General features: G+C 39.8%; 2 protein-coding genes across 3 annotated transcripts; one reads left to right on the forward strand and one right to left on the reverse strand.

The window, feature by feature from the left end:
- The first annotated feature begins 744 nt into the window (after positions 1-744).
- LOC108042617 (coiled-coil domain-containing protein 34) lies at positions 745-2,605 on the forward strand. Of its 2 annotated transcripts, none has more exons than XM_017120957.2 (3): positions 745-791; positions 844-1,229; positions 1,877-2,605. In XM_017120957.2, exons 2-3 carry the CDS (start codon positions 900-902, stop codon positions 2,498-2,500), a joined length of 954 nt encoding a protein of 317 aa, XP_016976446.1. In that variant the 5' UTR covers positions 745-791; positions 844-899; the 3' UTR covers positions 2,501-2,605. The 2 variants fall into 2 exon arrangements, with proteins under 2 accessions (XP_016976446.1, XP_016976448.1); XM_017120959.2 differs by having other exon boundaries at positions 748-791; positions 860-1,229.
- A 14,308-nt stretch (positions 2,606-16,913) lies between these two features.
- LOC108042616 (MAP7 domain-containing protein 1) lies at positions 16,914-18,329 on the reverse strand. The gene is given in 4 exon segments (XM_017120956.2): positions 16,914-17,326; positions 17,328-17,557; positions 17,560-18,144; positions 18,196-18,329. Coding segments are annotated over 3 exon segments (1,095 nt in total). The 5' UTR covers positions 18,127-18,144; positions 18,196-18,329; the 3' UTR covers positions 16,914-17,028.
- Between the last annotated feature and the right edge of the window lie 489 nt (positions 18,330-18,818).

An 18,818-nucleotide genomic window follows, 5' to 3' on the forward strand; every position in this document is an offset into this window, starting at 1 on the left:
AAGGATTTTGGTCGAGTCACTCCAAGAAAACACGTGTGCATTGAGGTGTTTATATAATGTGCATCACTTTACGATCCCTGAACTCTTGATAGGTTTCGAAATGCGAGCGCAGCCTTTTCGATGGAATGGGCGAGGTAAGCAGGACTGATGCGACCATTTATTTTGTATTTTTCGCAGGTTGAAAGTAATACGGGTGTCATTACAAAGTAATTATGCCCTTCGCGAAGTGAGACCCACGATGGCCAGAATCCAGGGACGTGGTGTGGCATGAAGTGGAGGTGGAGCGTCGAAATGTCATGTCATGTTGCGACAGGCGTCTGACCATTATGCACTGCGAACTGAAAACTGCGAACTGCGAGCTGCGAACTGCGCCTGCGAAAGTCCATATACACATATATACAAATGGGCTCGGGTTCGGCCATAAAGTAATCAGCGGAAATGTCAATGGGCCGCCGCCATTTACTGATGTGTCGGCAACTGAGGTTTACACCGTCAGCCGCGCCGTCATCGCCAAGGCACGTGTATTCTTTATATTCCGCTAGTTTGTTGGCAGCCGTTGTTATTGTGGTGTTGCTGTGCCCGGGCATTGTAATTAAAATTTTCCGCTGCATATGGAAGTGCAATTGGCTGGGCTGCAGGTTTAATTGCGCGGCTGTGTGTGCGATGGCAAACATCGTACGGGTCCACATTGACGCGTAGCAATGGGGGAGAAATAACTCAAAACCCTACTGCCTGCCGAACGTTTGCCGTAGAGGTAGCCTTCAGTTACAAGTTGGAGCCTTGGCCGCCAGGTTAAAAACTTTAAAAGCCAAAAAATTATTCCGTTCACTAGTGTCTTCATAGCTCCTCCGTTCAACAGGCTCACACATTCCCAAAAACCCAAACCCAAAACTCAAGAGATGGCGTTCTGTGGCCACGTAAGCGCATCTGGAGAAATCGTGCTCAGGGACGAGATCTTCAGCAGCAAGACCAGGCTCAGGCGATCCTCGTCGCCCAGCGATTCGCCAAACTCGATCTCCTCGCCGGACTCGCTCCCCCAAAACTCCACCTCACGCACCTACTCCATCAAGGACGACACCGCAAATCCTTCGCCCCACTCTGCGGGCAATTGGTCGGTCCTGTACGACGGACTCGGGCGGTCTGGCAGCCGGAGCAACTTGGTTCCCTCGCTGTGTCTCAGCTCTCAGAAGAGCTCCTTCAACTACCTCAGACACGTGGAAGGCATTAAGGTAGGACTTGAGACTTTTTGGAGTGCACAACAAACCACACAAATCAATAGGAAATCAATAACAACACGGTTAAATTATTACTGATTTTCAGATGAAATGACCAAATTTAGCTCAGTATGTATGTATGTGTCTTATCTGCTAGTAATTCCAAAATCATCCAAAAACTATTTGCAAATTGGCCAAGGTTTATTATAAAATAAAACTTAAATAGTATAGTAAATTTAAAGTAAACAAAAAAAAAGAAAACTTCGGCAAGCCGAATTACGAAAATAAATGAAGCTATGTCGATTTTGCGCCGCATTTTACCATCGTTTATGATGGCAGCTATATGATATTGTTGTCCGATTTTAATTTAATTAAAATCGTGCAAACTTTTGACTGAAATTATAATACCTCTGCAAGGATATAATAAAAGGGAGTAAATTTCATTTTGCTAAAATTAAATTTGGGGTAATTTGTTTCCTACATGTCTTTAATAGATGGTCTCCGAATAAACACGACTTGTATTATAAAAGTTAAAGCTGTTGGGTTCCGCAGTTTTTGTTCTACCGATGTATGCTTGTTTCAGGTCGTTTAGTTTACAGTTTTTAAGCCATTTTATTGCACTCCGACTTGACCCTTGACCTTGTCTATTCCTCCGCGTGCAGGTGAACCGCGAGCCACAGGCGGCCTACGAGAACTGGTACTCGGCCAAGCAGCGGCAGCGTCTGGAGCGGCAGCAGCTGCTCAAGCAGGAGCGGGACTGTAAGCAGCAGATGGTGGAGGAGCGCCAGCAGCTGGCCAGGATGTGCTACGACCAGTGGCTGAAGGACAAGGCCCGCCGGGCGGCGAGCCTGCAACTGGAGAGCCACCTCCAGGCGGCAGCCATGAAGGCCAGCCTGGCGCTGGGCAGGTCTCCCCTGCTGACCCCGTCCCCGTCGCCGTCCTCTTCGCTGGGCTCTGGCTCAAGCTCGTCGGCAGCCAGCAGGCCCACTCGCAACGCGTCCAAGGACGAGATCCGCCAGGTCGTCGAGGAGTGGTGGCTAAAGAAGCAGCAGCAGCACCAGGCGCAGCGCCAGCAGAAGCGCCGCGCCATGTTGTCCAGGGCGCTGGATGAGGAGCGGCGCAGGCAGCTCGCCCAGGTTGCCTGGAAGAAGTGGATGAGCAACGTGGACGCGAAGCCCAAGCCGGTGCCCCTCAATCAGGGCATGGACTCGCTGCGAGGCACCATCTCGCAGCTCTACGTGAACCCCACACCATGGCTGGGTCCCATAAAGCCGCCGAGGAAGTAGTCCTTGGGATCGTCCCCTCTAGTCAGATTCTTTTGTCGATGCAAACTTCACCAGTGATTCAAATTGTCCACAAATTATTTAAAATATAGAAACAGTGTAAGCTGAGCTAATGGGAAAAGTATGAAAATGGGATAAACTAAAGTATTGTAGGTAATTTATAGCATGCTACCAATTAAAGCTGAATATATCAGGCCTTCAGCTTATTTATGCGATCATTTCGCTTGAAAATACCACTAAAAATATACTCAATTAATGCTTATCGTTCACCTGAGCCAATTTTAATTTCAATTAAATTTGTTGATTTTGTTGGTTTAAAACTACATTTCGGGCCACGTTGCAGCTTTTGGCATACTTATGTTTGTTAAGACAATTACCAACTGATACAAAATATATCATAACGCATTCTTGGGGAAAGAAAGTAGTTACACCAAAATAAAGAACATTTTAAATTGTATTTTTCGAACAGTGCCAAAACATACTTTTATCTTAAGAATTTAATTAATCTTTGAACCACTCTGAAATTTGTCTCCTAGTAATCTTCAACTACCAAGTAATGGTCACACACTATTTTCATGCAATTTGAAAGTCAATTTATACAATTGCGCCAATACACAGTTTAACCAATTTTGTAAACCAATACGGAAAGCAGGGCAAGGGCAATTGCGAAGGGGCACTTACGATAGCAAATAACAATTTGCAAGAAAAATACAAAAGAAACGAGGTAAGCAAAAATCGAAACTAAAACTGCAGAGGACAGTACACTCAATAAGATTTCAATTGTTGTCGGACAAGATACATTTTCGGGCAGGCAATAAGCTGAGGAAATGGTGTAAAAGCCCTGCCCGTTTTCATTGGATTTGGAAGACTGGCCGACCCGACTGTCGTGTGTCTGATCCTGTGCGTCTGTAAAGTTAGAAAATTATATTGTTCCGAAATAAAATAAAGCATGTTTTAGGCAGCATGCAGTGGAAAACAGAGGTTCCCAGGGCTGGGAGTGAGAAACCGAAATGCAAACAAACAAAGCCAAAGGCCTAAAGTTCATTTGCACAATTTCCGAGCGCTCGGCTAGCTCGAAGCTCCCCCTGCAGCAAAGTCAAAGGCCAGCCGGTCCAGGCAAACAAAAAGACCAAAAAGACGCTGAAAATCCTTTTGATGAGGTCAACGTTGGTTTGGTTTCCTGCTCGCACACGCATGGGAAGTGCACTGTGATTGGAGTGATGACGAAAACCGTGTTAATGTCCTTGATATTACAGGGCCAAATGGCTTAAATTAATGTTTATTTAGAGGGCGATCAAAGACGGTAATTGAAATTCAGTCAACGCAGTCATTCCTACCAACTTTTATTAGTAAAATATATTTTTTTTCAACAACCAAACCATTTGTTTAAATTATAAAGCTAACGCATTTTAAGCCTAATTATACACTTTGTAAACCTCTCTGGGAGTAATTGATGAATTTAAAAAGGAAAACATTTTCATTTTTATACCCTTGCAGAGGGTATTATAATTTTGGTCAAAAGTGTGCAACGCAGTGAAGGAGACATCTCCGACCCTATAAAGTATATATATTCTTGATCAGGATCACCTCCTGAGTTGATATAGCCATGTCCGTCTGTCCGTCTGTCCGTCTGTCCGTCTGTCTGTTTCTACGCAAACTAGTCTCTCAGTTTTAAAGCTATCGGATTGAAACTTTGCACACACCCTTCTTTCCTTTGCACGCAGTATATAAGTCGGAACGGCCGGGATCGGCCGACTATATCCTATAGCTGCCATATAACTGATTGATCGGAAATGCCATAACTTTCGTGTTTGTAAAGTTAGGAAGTTGGGATTTTCTATGGGTTTTATATTTGGCCAATCAATCCAACCTACCAAATTTCATAAGGATCGGCCGACTATATCCTATAGCTGCCATATAACTGATTGATCGGAAATGCCATAACTTTGGTGTTTGTAAAGTTAGAAAGTTGGGATTTTCTATGGGTTTTATATTTGGCCAATCAATCCGACCCACCAAATTTCATAAGGATCGGCCGACTATATCCTATAGCTGCCATATAACTGAATGGTCGGAAATGCCATAACTTTGGTGTTTGTTAAGTTAGGAAGTTGGGATTTTCTATGGATTTTATTTTTGGCCAATCAATCCGACCTACCAAATTTCATAAGGATCGGCCGACTATATCCTATAGCTGCCATATAACTGATTGATCGGAAATGCCATAACTTTGGTGTTTGTAAAGTTAGGAAGTTGGGATTTTCTATGGATTTTATTTTTGGCCAATCAATCCGACCTATCAAATTTCATAAGGATCGGCCGACTATATCCTATAGCTGCCATATAACTGAACGATTGGAAATGCCATAACTTTGTTGTTGTTAAAGTTAGGAAGTTCGGATTTTTTATGAGTATTAAGAATGCATCATATGAATAATTTTGGAGAATATAATTTACAGAGTATTCTGCAAGGGTATATCAACTTCGGCTCCGCCCGAAGTTAGCTTTCCTTTCTTGTTAAGCCTCAATTTACTTGAAAATCATTTTAAACAATTTATTAGTCTTACCTCTCCTCCGAGTTTAAAAAATACAAAGCATATTTCTAACACTATAAAACAGTATAAAAATGCCTGGATTTTATATTCACAGGTAAAATTATTATTTATTTATATGTTTTCTAATGAATAATGTACAAAAGATATTGAACAACGGTTGCTTTGTGCTTTATCTCTGGTCGCAAATTAACTGAAATCGAAAAAGAGAGAAAAATTAAAGATGGCGTCCAAAAGTACCATGTGTTATTCGAATTTCGAACTGGCGTATTTACCTTAATCGTCGTTCGGTTGAGTTTTCGAACATATCAGGAATAAATTGATACGGAATTCCTCCAATTTTATTTACTCGGTGTAGTGTAAAGAGTAAATCTGAAGGTAATTATATAACACAAGAATATGTATTACTTAACTAAACTAGTTCGGTGTTCTTAGGCGTCGTTTATCTTGGCTCTTTTGCCAGTGTGCACTTGGCCAGGTCGATGGCTACCCATGCATGTTCGGCTGTTTGTTCGAAATACAGGGAAATGATGGGGAAACAGGAATGGTTGGCAAGGGGCAAGTCCTGAATATCGAGCACTGGCAGGATTAAATTTGGAAGGTATTGAAGCATGTTATTCGTCATCAATGTTGTTTGCACTAACTAGTTTGTGTTGCTTGTGATGCTTTTGTTGTTAATGTTGTTGTTGTTGCTGTTGCTGTTTGTTTTCATCATCCGAATATTGGTGTTGTTGTTCCTGTTGTTGTTGTTGCATCAGACGGTTTTGTTCCTATTGCATGGCAACTTGGCCTGAGAATCAAGGGTAGAGCTCAGAGTCAAGTCGTTTCCAGGTTGTTTGCATTGTTTACGCACTTTCGCTTTGATATTATTGTAGTGTGCATTTCGGCTTGATAGCCACATGACCAGGGTAATGGTCAGATTGACCAACCGCCTCCGGGACCGCAATCAACCCTGCAGGCTCAACATACACAGTCGAACGCCTCGCTGGCCATCCGAATGTCCGATAGATGGACATGTATCTTTTGAGAGACCGGGAAGATCTTGTATTTTGTTTTAATAAAGGTTTAATAATAAAGATTATAAGATAATCGCGAATTGGTAAGAGTTGGAATTTCGATCGCGTCACATTTCTGTAAGCTAACAATAATTATGTTGGAGTTAGGTTAAATAACATTTGCCTGACGTTATGTGACGTTTTCCAAACGAAGTCGGTGTGTACTTAAAATACACGGTGTACCAAACGTTTCCTTATCCCTGCAGTTTTGCACTAATGCTAAATAGAAAACATTATTTTTGATTGGATCAACCAAATTTAACAGTAGATAAAACAAATTGTTTGGTGAAATCGACCAATGAGCTAACTTAAAAATATGGTTGCCTGCGTAACAATTTTGTATTTAAATTTAATTAATTTAATTTTTGTTGCTTTTTAAACTATTTTCGAATAGTTAATTCACTTTTTATTAAAACGTAACAAGTTTCATTTCTGTTGCTCTATACTTTTAGGTTTTGTGTTTATCTTTCACTTCCGATTGTATATTTTCCAACTGGTTTTAGTGCGCATTGATCAAGGCCCACAGGTCACTGAAGAGTTATGTCTTTACAGGATTAATTCTGATGAAAGCTTTATGCACTGCCAAGTTTACACACAATTTTAACCGGTTTGGGTTTTTTTTTTAAATTATTATTTCCTAGTTAAATAGTTATTTACCTTTTTAAAGGTAGTGCAGTAACACTAAAATAGTAATTTTACAGAGTTTTGAACATTTTTATAGTAAGTTTTAATAAACCAGTTTCTATTAGCTAGGGATTTTTAAGTACTTTTTAAGTTAAGTAAGTGTATGGTAAAACTAACATAAATTAATTACGTAATGTACTACGTAGAAGTAGCTGTTTATAGTTAATTAACCATCATCGATGGCTTGGGAAATTATAACTATTTCATTAGGAAATTTGAGATGATTTTTATGTGTGTTATTGTATGTACCAGAAACTACTATTCAGATTTACATGAAAAAGTTATAAAGTTATAAAATATTCATATGATGCATTCTTAATACTCGTAAAAAATCCCAATTTCCCAATTTTAAAATCACCAAAGTTATGGCATTTCCGATCAATCAGTTATATGACGGCTATAAGATATAGTCGGTCGATCTTTATGAAATTTGGTAGGTCAGATTGATTGGCCAAATGTAAAACCTATAAACAATCTCAACATCCTAACTTTAAATACACTAAAGTTATGTTATTTCCGATCGTTCAGTTATATGGCAACTATATGATATCATCAACACAGGACGCGATCCTGATTAAGAATATACATATATACTTTTTAGGGTCGGATCTCCTTCACTCTCTACAAGGGTATAAAAATTATATTACAAAGAAACCGGCCAAAAGAAATATCTTCGCGTAAACTCACAAACTTTATATGAGAATTTTACAGGTGGGAGTTTTCCCGCTCGATTAGATGGGTTTTTGTTCGATAAATAGATAAAGGCGGATAAATAGAAAAAGTTGCCGGACAAAATTTTTAAATTTTCAAATATTTTTTATAATTTTAATTCGCGCTTGACTGTAAATATAGTCATACACGTTCTGCCTCGCTCTTATATTTAGTCCTCAGATTCAATTGTTTATATACTTATTGGCCCATCTCACTTTTAGATGCTTCGAGGCTTTGTTTTCCACACCGAACATCACTCATAATCTCCACATTTGGAGGCTGCAGGCATCTCCTGCCGCCCACGTTATTGATCGCATGACATTAGTTTGATAAATATCTGGTCCATTGTCTGAGCATAAAACCTCGGCTTCCACGGATCCGCTGGCCTGACCCAGTCTTCCTTTATTTTGCACCTGCCTTTGTCGAACACTCAATGGTCCGACAGACTTGGCTCCCCCTTCTCCATTGCATTATTTATGGGCACAGCGGGCAGTCCCCTTGCACAGTTGTTAGGGAGGCGGGAGGTTTCATTGTTTTTACCACTAAACACGGGGCAATATATCTTTTTCTACCACTGGAAATCGAGTTAATCTATGGACTGACATTTTTTCTACCTTAGTGAAAGGACATGAAAGATTGGGCTTTTCTTATGCAAAATTGTTGGAAGAAGAAAAGAGGTCACGGTATTCAAAGGTAGCTTTGTGAACAGTCAGAGCTGGGAGATTTTTACACTCTGGCCGAGGGTGTTTTAATTTCAGTCAACAGTTTGCAATTCCGAACCTAGATAAGTATATTATATAATATATTTTTGATCAGCTTCCGTTCACACCTATTTAATCATGATCTGTTGATTGCAACAAGGAGCCCTAGCATTAATAAAAATAAACAAAAAATAATACAAATTACAATTCTTGTATAAGATTCGTCTAATCTATAATCACATTTTTTTACACATTTTTAAATTTATTATAAGAATATTATAAACATATTTATAACTATAATAATCAATTATTTTTGTTCACCAATTACCTTAAATTGGTTGGCCATAAGTTTATTGTTTGGAAATATAGTAGCAGGTAGATATTTTTAACGTTTTTTCACCAGCCCTTAACATTAACTAAACTATTTAGAACTTAGTGCTATTAACTATTTAGAAGTGCAAAATCCAATCATAATGTCATCCTCAAATCGCAGTACTCACTCAATTGTTAGGTCAATTATGAAGAAGATACTTTAAGCTTAACTTTTAGCTTGATAGGGCACTAGTTCCATTTGCACGCAAGGAATTTTAAATCAACAATTAATTAAGAACAAATTGAAATTCATGACTGGCGCTAATCAGGCCCACATTTACATGAAACCAATAGCCAGAGAACGCTGAAAAAACTATTAAAGGGCAGACGCAAAAAACAGGAAAAATGATGTCAGCAATTAGGCAAACTATGACACTCCAAAGAAACGCACTGCGAGGAAAAGCGGGGAAAAGGAGGGAAAAATCGAGGGCCGTAGTGGATTTGAATGTAGTCGGCAAACGTGGACATCATTAAAAACTCATTTACATGCAGGCTGGGCTGCCTCGCAGGACATTTAGCCGGGGAAAGGACGAATCTGGCTAACTCACGGCGTACTCGGTGGCCCGATGACTCTGTGACTCGCTGACTGACTAGGGCAGTTTGTTAATTTTAGATTTGAGACACGTTTCCAACTCAATTTTATCGCATGTTACGCCTTGCTGCCTTTTCGCTTTACGCCCAATGTCGACGGGCTGGGCACATTTCCCAGCCACTTGCCTCCCCCGTCAACGAATTTTGATTTCAAGTGCCGTCATTTCCATGCAAAGACTGGTCCAATTAGGGGACGAGGTATAATTTATGCGCCTCAAGAACCGTCTACAAATTGGCCATTGTTGCCATTGCTATTGATAGGCCCCGGTCCGAGTGGAAGTCCTCACATGCCGCCAACTTTAAAATACAAAGTTAGACAATAGCATCATACACAAAGTTTTAATATCATTTTTTGCATAATATTTTCTCAGGTAAGAAAAGTTTTTTCGACTAGGCCGGACTAGGCACCTGACTGACCGCACGCATGGGAATTTCGACAGGTGCTTCGCAGCAAACTCATAAAGCTAATTAAGAAATGTGCCAAAGTTGGTCTGCAAAGTTGTGTGGCTTACTTTAGGGCCAATCTACTCAGCCCAACACTCTGGAAATGGGGTAAGTTTATTAAAAGCCGGCAAACAAAGTTTAAATGTACGGCCAAGCGGTTTGTTTTAATTCAATCAAGTATTTTGACTTGCATAATAATGATTTTCATTTACGAAATATTGTCCATGGGTGTTGCTAAAAAACTTATCATCAATTCAGGTTTATTATTTAATTGTTATTCTCATTCCTGATTACTGTAGATTAGAAATACACTAAAGTGATCGAACCTATAAAATATAAATAAAGAGATAATAATCCAAAAATATTTCACTACTTTTAAAACTGATTTGTGGTGCGTTTTATACGTTCTTAACTATTTTTATACTAATTTCATTATTTCTATGTTTAGCATTATACAAAGACCATGTTAAATGTACAAAAATTCTACAAACTTTTTCCTTACATAGGGAAAAGACCTAAGCATCTCCTAGCAAAAAATCTGTTATTAATTTAGAATTTTGTATCACTTAAGAAAATATATATCTACAGAAAAATGGTGCCAATATTCCGAAACGTATGTACATTTTTCTCAATTTCTCTTTTCCCACGGAACATATTGAAATTTGTATTCTTCAATTTCGTGCTTAAGAATTTATATGAGAATATTTATTAAAAAGAAGAATTTTTTTGCTAAAAGAGGAAAATATATTGTATTCTTTTTATCAAGAAAAATAAAATTGTTACTAGACCGAAAAAAAATATATTTTGTTTAAGCATTTTCTCAAAAAATTACAAATAAACAAACAATTTAAAATGCAGGGCTAAAAAATTGTTCAATGTTTAATTTGTTTCCTTCTAAAAAAAATCAAAACCATATACAAACATTTTTGGTCTGTACAAATATTTTTATTTTTTAGAAAAGTAGATCTTAATATCAAGGGGAGAAGGTCAAGAAAAAGTGTAATAAAACCACTCTTTAAAAACAAAAGCTATATATGCAGATTTGATTACAATAGTCAAAATTAATAAAATTTAATGCTGCACTAATACAATAAGTGAATATGTTTAGCAGAATACACATTCATGGGCTTCCATGTGCCTGTTAAAAGCTTTTCGATGAATAAATTTTAATATTAAAAAAAACCTGAAGTTAGTTAGGTAGTTCTTGGTTCCTGGCGTATAGTGTTAGAAATGTAAATTCCCAACATGGAACAAATGCTTCTTATTTAACTATTTTGCATATTTACTCAAGCAATATGCATTGCTTCCCTTGCGCAACTAAGCTCAACTTATTTGCAGGCCTTTATTTAATCAGGCATAGTTTTAAAGTTGAGAACAAAAAGTTTTGGCCCTGCAATTGTTTTGCTCAAATGCCTTTGACGATTTGTTTAGCCCTGTGCTTGTTGGGACATGAGATGCGAATATTTGTCGCAATCAAATAAAAACTTTGCAGGATTATAAAAAGGGAAGGAATATAAGCATTCCCAAGGGAAATTGTAGGCAGAGCCTAAGGAACGCCATGAGCCAGCCTAGCCACTTTGGGTTGAAAAACCTAATAACTGTTAAATCACCTTGCAAAATGTTCATTTCACAGCGCTATAAACACGCATCGAGCATCGAGTTTCGTCCTTGGTCGCTCGACCCCTTGTCGACTTAAACACTTACAAGGTCTTAACCACCTTTTGTTATTTTGCCTGCGTAGCCCTGTCTGTCACTTTAATCTGCCTGCCACACGCAGAGAAGCCGGTAAGAAGGCAAAATCATACGAAGGACACTCACATGAGCGAAGTTTGGAAGCCTGGCGAGGCTTGCAAAGTTATTAACACGCGGCTCCGACTTAAATAAGTCATATTCCAGCCGCCTTTCAGCCCACTTCACTGACTGACTTCTTGTCTTGGCTGCAAAGGGTGGGGATGTTAATGGGGTTTTCCCATTAATTGCACGACGACTGGCCTGAAAGTGAAATCTCTGCGCAGAAAAAGTTAGCTTAAATGACTGCATCACAGTTGCTAATTTAAAGCACTTTCACGCATTAAAAGCGTTATTTTATTCAAAAAAAATCATTTAGAACCAAAGGTTCTGCACATCGTAAAAGTATATTTTCATTATGGTACGAAATGGAACAAATATTGGTGTGATTTTTGCCACGGAACTCTTTTAAAAATGTGCAAATCACATATATGTAGCTGTATATTATTCTAAGGTAGAATATATAAAATTCAGCGTAGCAATGTAAAAATATGCACTTGTCAGATATTTTTTAAGTACGGAGAAGAACACATATCCGACTTGTTTAGATCAAACCCTTAGATTTGAAGAGTATATCCTATAAAACACAAACAAACACTACTCAGGACATTTCTTTTAGGGACAGCTGAATGAGAGCATTTCAAAAACTATTTAATTTCATGTTAATTTTCAAACCTGCCGGCATGTGTGGCATGAAAACAGGGGCTTTTCGGATTTAATGAATTCGTTTGAATCGCGGGGCTATTTTGATTTCATGCATTCAAGAAATCATGACACTTTGCGGAGAAACGGACTTGGATAGATTGACTCGCTATATATGTAAATTTTTGGCTCAGAAATGTTTCCTTTAATGCGCTGCAGTAAAATTATTCTACCAAGGGTATAAAAAGAAGGAACGCTATAGGCGAGTGTCTCTGTTCAAAAGTTCAATATTGCTACCGGAAAATGGCTACGATTTTTTACAGAAAAATGTCAGCGTTTTTCCGGGTTTTACTTTATATCTCGAGTTATGGAATATATATATTTGAAATTTGTATATGTTGTATGATATTTGTATGTTTATTAAACTCTTGATATATAAACACATGTTAACTCATAACAAAATGAACCATACATGTACAAGAAAATATTTCTTGATTCAAGATTCTTTAATCAAGAAAATTGCTTAAAAATTAAAAATCGACATTTTATTTTGATTTCACTTTGTATGCCATTGTAGAGGGTTTGCAACACAGTGAAGGAGACATTTCAGACCCTATAAAGTATAAATATATATTGATTAAGAATATATAAATTTTATAGGGTCGGAAATGTCGCCTTCACTGCGCTGCAAACTTTGGCCTGAAATTATAATACCCTCTGCAAGGAATACAACTTTATTTTTTCAGTTTTTCTATTTATCAAAATATTCCTTTAAGATATAGTAATTACTTACAATATCAGATTTACGCTTTGAGCTTTGTCAAAATCGGAGAAAAATATCATAAAGCTGCCATAAAAACGATGGCAAAATGGAGCGCAAAATCGGCATATCTTCATTGTTTTTAGTAATAAAGGGTTAGAAATCGAAATGTAGTCGTTTTGTAATAATGGATAGGGTATATAAACTTTGGCTTGCCGAAGCTTGCTTCTTTTCTTCTTTTCTTTCTTTTTTTCTTAATTTCCATATGAAGCATATAATCAGGGGCATTGTTCAACCTTTCCATTACAATTCCAAAAGATTTCATACAAAATGATGCCTTTGAAATAGTTTTACCTTGGGGTAATAATTTCGATTTCTATCAATGAAAGTTTCGTGAGTTACATCCACAGCAAATGGAATTCCGTTTTTTCGAGGGCGTAGGGGTTAGACTGCCATTTGGTTTTGCTGTCGATAAAGGCAAATCTTGTCGCAGATGGCGCCGTTGTCGAACTACTTGTTTGTAAATTATAAAACAAAAAGGAACGCTATAATCGAGTACTCCGACTATTAGATACCCATCACTTTGTTCACCAACTTTAAAATAAGTATGTATGCCTCCGGCAAGTCGCAAGCGTCATTTGTGTGAAAAACATGCATTAGGGCAAATTTTCCATTTTAATATTATTATTGAGTTGAAGGCGTTAGAATTGGCAAAATTTGATGAAATCAAATAAATCTTAAATTTAAAGGTGGAGTCCAAATATCTAGCTCATACAAGTCCCGAGATCTAGACGTTCACACGATCGAGGAATATTAAGATCAAGAATATATACACATCATCTTATACCCGTTACATACTACAGCTTGAATACTATATACCTTTTTACTCTTCAAGTAAGGGGTATAATAATGCCGGTTGCATTGCCAACGAATCTGATGCTTCTGATTCTACCGATGCCGCTTTTCCGCTTTTCCACTTTTCTGCTGTTTGCTGGTGGATGTGGTTAAATGCATAAGCGGCGTGGGGCACTACACGGAGCTTTTTATGCCGCTCGCCTAAGTTGCACATATTTGGCTTAGCATTTGAACATCGCGACTAGCAAACGTTGAGCTGTTCCAGAGGCAAAGCTAAACATTGTTTTGGGGGATAATTATGGAATGGTGCATATCAGCTTTCACTTTTGTAGAGGATTTACACATTGGGAATGTTAAAATTTCAACATTGATGCCTAAAATTCATCAATGTTTGAATACATCAGTGTTTTCGATTCTTTCCCGAAAAACAACGATACTATCGATGCATTAAAACCAGGCTTTTCCTCAAAATAAAGGAAAATGATTATTTATTATTATAATACTGTTTATTACAGGTTATACATAATAATACTGTTAGTTTATAATTTGGAAATCCCTTGCATCCCCGATAATCGAGACAAATAACATGATGAAACTGAAGATGAATATCACAAGATATGGATAAACTGTGTCGTTTAAGAACGAATTACAATTAGCCGACTAAATTGTTTGAAAAAGTGAGTACGCCCAGAAATATAAATCGTTTTAAAATCACTATTTGCTTTATTCCGATTGATTCACTGCATTTCGGAGGCCCAAGCCCCCAAGAACCCCCTGGATCCGCCCCTGAGCTAAGCAGCCGATGTGGCGAGACTGGAGAAGATTGGAGCTGCAGCAGTGTGGCAGTGTGGCAGTTCGGCCCGCTTGCATGTCCGCCCCGCCATCGTACTCGACTGTCGGCGCTGTCAAATAACTGACATTACCCTCCGCCGCCGCTCCAATGCACCACTCCCCCTGACCCCTGACCCCAGACCTCTGACCCGCTGAACCGCTGCACCACCGCACCACCGCAGACGACGCCGTGTTGTCGTCATCGCTCCAGCGTCGCACTCTTTCGTGACTGTAAACAATAAAAAATTTCGATTAGAATGTAGGAGCAACAACCGTCCGCGGCAACTCCAGCTGCGTCGGCAACGGCAATCAAGTTGTGCGAGGCACACCGATCAGTGCGGGGAAGGGGGGGGCTGTGGCACAGACGTAAAATTATAATGGGAAAAAGTAGCTAAATTGCATATTAATAGAAAATGAAACCTAAAATGTTATGCAGCGAAAACGTGCGGGGGCCGAATTTTGTGGGCAACCCATTTCATTGCACCCATTTGCTTAAACTGAGCTAGGTTGTAGGCATGAGACGAACTTGCCCATTTTATCTGGGTTATATTGCATTCATAGAATAAAACATGCAGACAACAAAATGGGCCTTTTCAAATCGTACATACTGTTAAGTACAATTTTTGCAAATACTTGGTCCTTAGCATAACTGCATACTTCAAAGGCATCGCACCTTAAATTGTAGGGTACATTTTTCAAAAATTAAGGGCGTTCCTTTCTAAAATCTAAGGAAAAGAGCCCTAAAAACCAGAAGATATAGCTATGCTCGAAACTAGCCATCATTCTAGTTTGTTAATTTATAGAATTTAATTTGTAACACTTCTAAATGTAAATAAGTTTGGTCTTGGGACGAAAGTAGTTTCCGTCTGTGTGCAACGTCGATATCTGTTCTTTTCCTGACACGGACTCATAGTCTACAACACTGCCCAGTCTGTTAAGTGGCTTTTTTTATTTTACCTGTGAACACTAGTGTGAAGGTGAATTGAGTTTCACAAAACCCTTGGTTTTGCGTATAAAAAAGGAGACCAAAGAGGTTTCCGTCTGTGTACAACTTCGAGATCTCGTCAGTTCGTATCAATGCCCTTTAGTACCCGCAAATTGGTCAACTCAGTGGCATACAAAAGTTTCTATTAGAAATATATACAACAATTTTGAAATTGTTTTTGAGAAGTTACATTATTTATGTGTATCTCGTAATTAGTGTAAGGGCATTAAGGAATGCACCAACAAAAGTATTGGTTGAATCACTGTAATATTTTGTTAGCATAATTTTTTGGTGACGTTTTGTACGGAATTTACGGTTGCATTGAACACAAAATAAATCCCCTTGCAGACGGTATTATAATTTCATTCAAAAGTTTGCAACTTAGTGAAGGAGAAATTTACGACCCTATAAAATATATATATATACTTGATCACCATCATCAGGAGAGTCGATCTAGCCATCTCCGTCCATCCGTCCGTTTCTACGCAAGCTAGTCCCTGAGTTTTCAAGCTATCTGCTTAAAACTTTCCCAAAAGTTGTCTTTCTTTTGCAGGTAGTATATAGGTCGGAACTAGGCGACTATATCATATAGCTCCCACGGAACAATCGGGAAAAAAAATTTAAAAAAGTTTAACTTTGTTGTTTTTAATTTTTTTTTGTTCCTTGGGTTTTGATAATATTTAAATACTACAGAATTACGGTAAAATTAAAAAAAATTGAAATAAATTAAAAAAATAAAATAAAAAGAAAATTAAATTTGCTGTTTTTCAAGCTATCAAAATATTCCTTTGAGATATAGTAATTATTTACTATATCAGAATTACGATTTTAGTTTTGTTAAAATCGGACAACAATATCATTTAGCTGCCACAGAAACGATGGCAAAATGTAGCGCAAAATCGACATAGCTTCATTGTTTGTAGTAATATAGGGGTAGAAATCGAAATGTAGTCGTTTTGTAAAACTGTAAGAGTTTATAAACTTCGGCTGGCCGAAGTTTGCTTCCCTTCATGTTTTATTATCAAATATCCATATACTCCGAGATATACTAATTGGTTTTGGTTTTAGGATCGCGGACTTACCTTTATAAATTCTGACGACTTATCAAATAGCTCGTTGTTCCTTTTTTTTAAGCATTGAAATCAAAATGTAGAATAACTCATTTTGTAACAGCCACCGAAGTTTGCTTCCTTCTTGTTACTGATACAGTTGAAGTCTCTATTCTCTAAAGCTTGTTGCCATGATATTGATTCTAATACAAACTGGAAGATTTAGCGAAAAGTCTTTTGTTGCTGACTTTGTCGTCCACGAAAGGTTGCAAAAACTGAACTATGCTTTAAATTTATCCTACTTAGTGTGCAGCCCCACCCACAGTTAAATCAAAAAGCAACACCTGTTTTGGTATTTAATCGTGCTAAATGAGTAAGTATGTAAGTAAGTATATTCACTAGGGTACAACTTTGGTTTCACGGCGCGGGCAAATTCCCACCTTTGGAGGAGCCTGTTTGGGCAACACACTTTCCGACTCTTGGGCCACCTCTTCCAGCAAGCTAATGTTCTTCAGTCCACCCACTGATTGGGGTTGATGAAGATGTCGGAAACGGTGCCGCGGAGGGACTGGATTCCCTGGCTGGTGGGCACCGGCTTGGGTCGCTGGGCCACGTTGCTCATCCACCGCCGGAAGGCCTGTTCCGCCTGCTGCCGTCGGAGCGCCTTCTCCTGCTCCCGCTGCCGCTCGACGTCCCGCTGCTCCAGACGCCTCCGTTCGGCCAGCCTGATCTTCTCCAGCTCCCACTTCTGCAGGTGCTGGTGGTGCTGCGCGGGAGCGTTTGCTTTTGGCTGCGGTATTTGGGCGGGGGGAGGGCTTGGCCTGCCGCGCCTTCTGCTGGCACCACCGCTCGTACTCCCCCTTGGCCAACCGCTGGCGCAGCGCCGTCCGCTCCCGCTGCGCCTCCCGCTCGGCCTGCTCCTGCCGCAGCCTGCACTGGCACTGGCGCCGCTTGCCGCTCAGCCAGTTCTCGTAGGCGTCGTCGGCGGAGCGCTCCATGTGCAGCGGGTCGAGGCGGCGGGTGTAGGTGAGCGGCGGCGAGGCAAAGCCGCCCCCGCCCCCCGCCCCCCTTCTGATCCCAGGCGCAGCGAGGGCAGGCTGAAGCTGTGCGGCTCCTCCTCCCGGGACATGGCCTCCTCCCAGCTGCACATCGAGGTCGTCGAGTCCTTGTCGCCGGAACTGCCCTCCCGGGAGGAGGTGGATCTGCTGCTGCTGCCGCTGGCGGGGCTACTGCTGGGGCTGTCCAGGTCCAGGCAGAGCGATTCCGACTCGAGCCCATCTTCGTGGTGTCCCACCATCGTGGCCAAGGTGCCCAGTGACCCGAGCGAGGAGCAGCGCAGAGTGGAGGACTCCGTCTCGTCCAAGGAGTGGGTTTCGCTGGACGACACGGAGCTGCCCACGTAGCGCACCGTGCTGGGGCTTCCCATGGAGGGCAGCGGGCTGTCCTTGTCGTAGGTCTTGATGTAGGTCCTGGAGCCCTTCCTCTGCGGCAGCCGCCCGCTGGCCTCGTCCTCTCCCGGCGGGCAGGCTGGGTTCTGCTGGGGCTGGAAGTTGAACACCTCGCAGTCGATGAGGGCTCCCTGACTGTCGACCCGTCCCAGAAAGGCCATTTGGCAAGCGTTCGGTTTCTGGGGGTCTTCCGGTTAGTCCTGCTGATTACCTGTGCTGGACTCACCTACCTTCTTGTGCACCCAATTATAACTTCAATACGTCGTCTGAAGAAGACGATATATGTAACACCTTGCAGTCTGAAAACCAGTCAACTTTTCAGTCTATGGAAAGTGTTTGAGTTTGTGTGTGGGAATAGCAAACAATAAACTTATAGCTTTGACATAAGTCTCTAATAAAGCACTGATTGAATCAATTTCCAGTCACGCCGGAGTTTTTATACTCTTGCAGCTCTACCCCAAATTGATTAGTTCGTTTTTCCCGATCATTTCTACTCTGTTCGCATAAAAGTTTTATATTGTTACCGTTTACACTGCGCGGAAAAACGCAATTCATGTATGAAAATGCATTTTAATAGTTTACTAAAGTTTCCACGATTAAATTATTTCAATACTGCGGCTTGTAACAATTACTCAGGTAATTTTTTAACACATGTGTTCAGGACTCTTTGCACACACTTATTTCTTAAAAATCTTAAAATAAGAAAACAAAATGTATGAATAAGTAAAACAGGATTTTCTTTATTTTTATACCCTTGCAGAAGCTATTAAAATTTCAGTCAAAAGTTGGGAAGGCGGAAAATAAAATATAATAGTATTTTTGAACGATTTCAGAACTTACAGTTTTACTTTTA

Source organism: Drosophila rhopaloa, unplaced genomic scaffold (assembly GCF_018152115.1).
Source record: "Drosophila rhopaloa isolate 14029-0021.01 unplaced genomic scaffold, ASM1815211v1 contig_2, whole genome shotgun sequence".
NCBI lineage: Eukaryota > Metazoa > Arthropoda > Insecta > Diptera > Drosophilidae > Drosophila > Drosophila rhopaloa.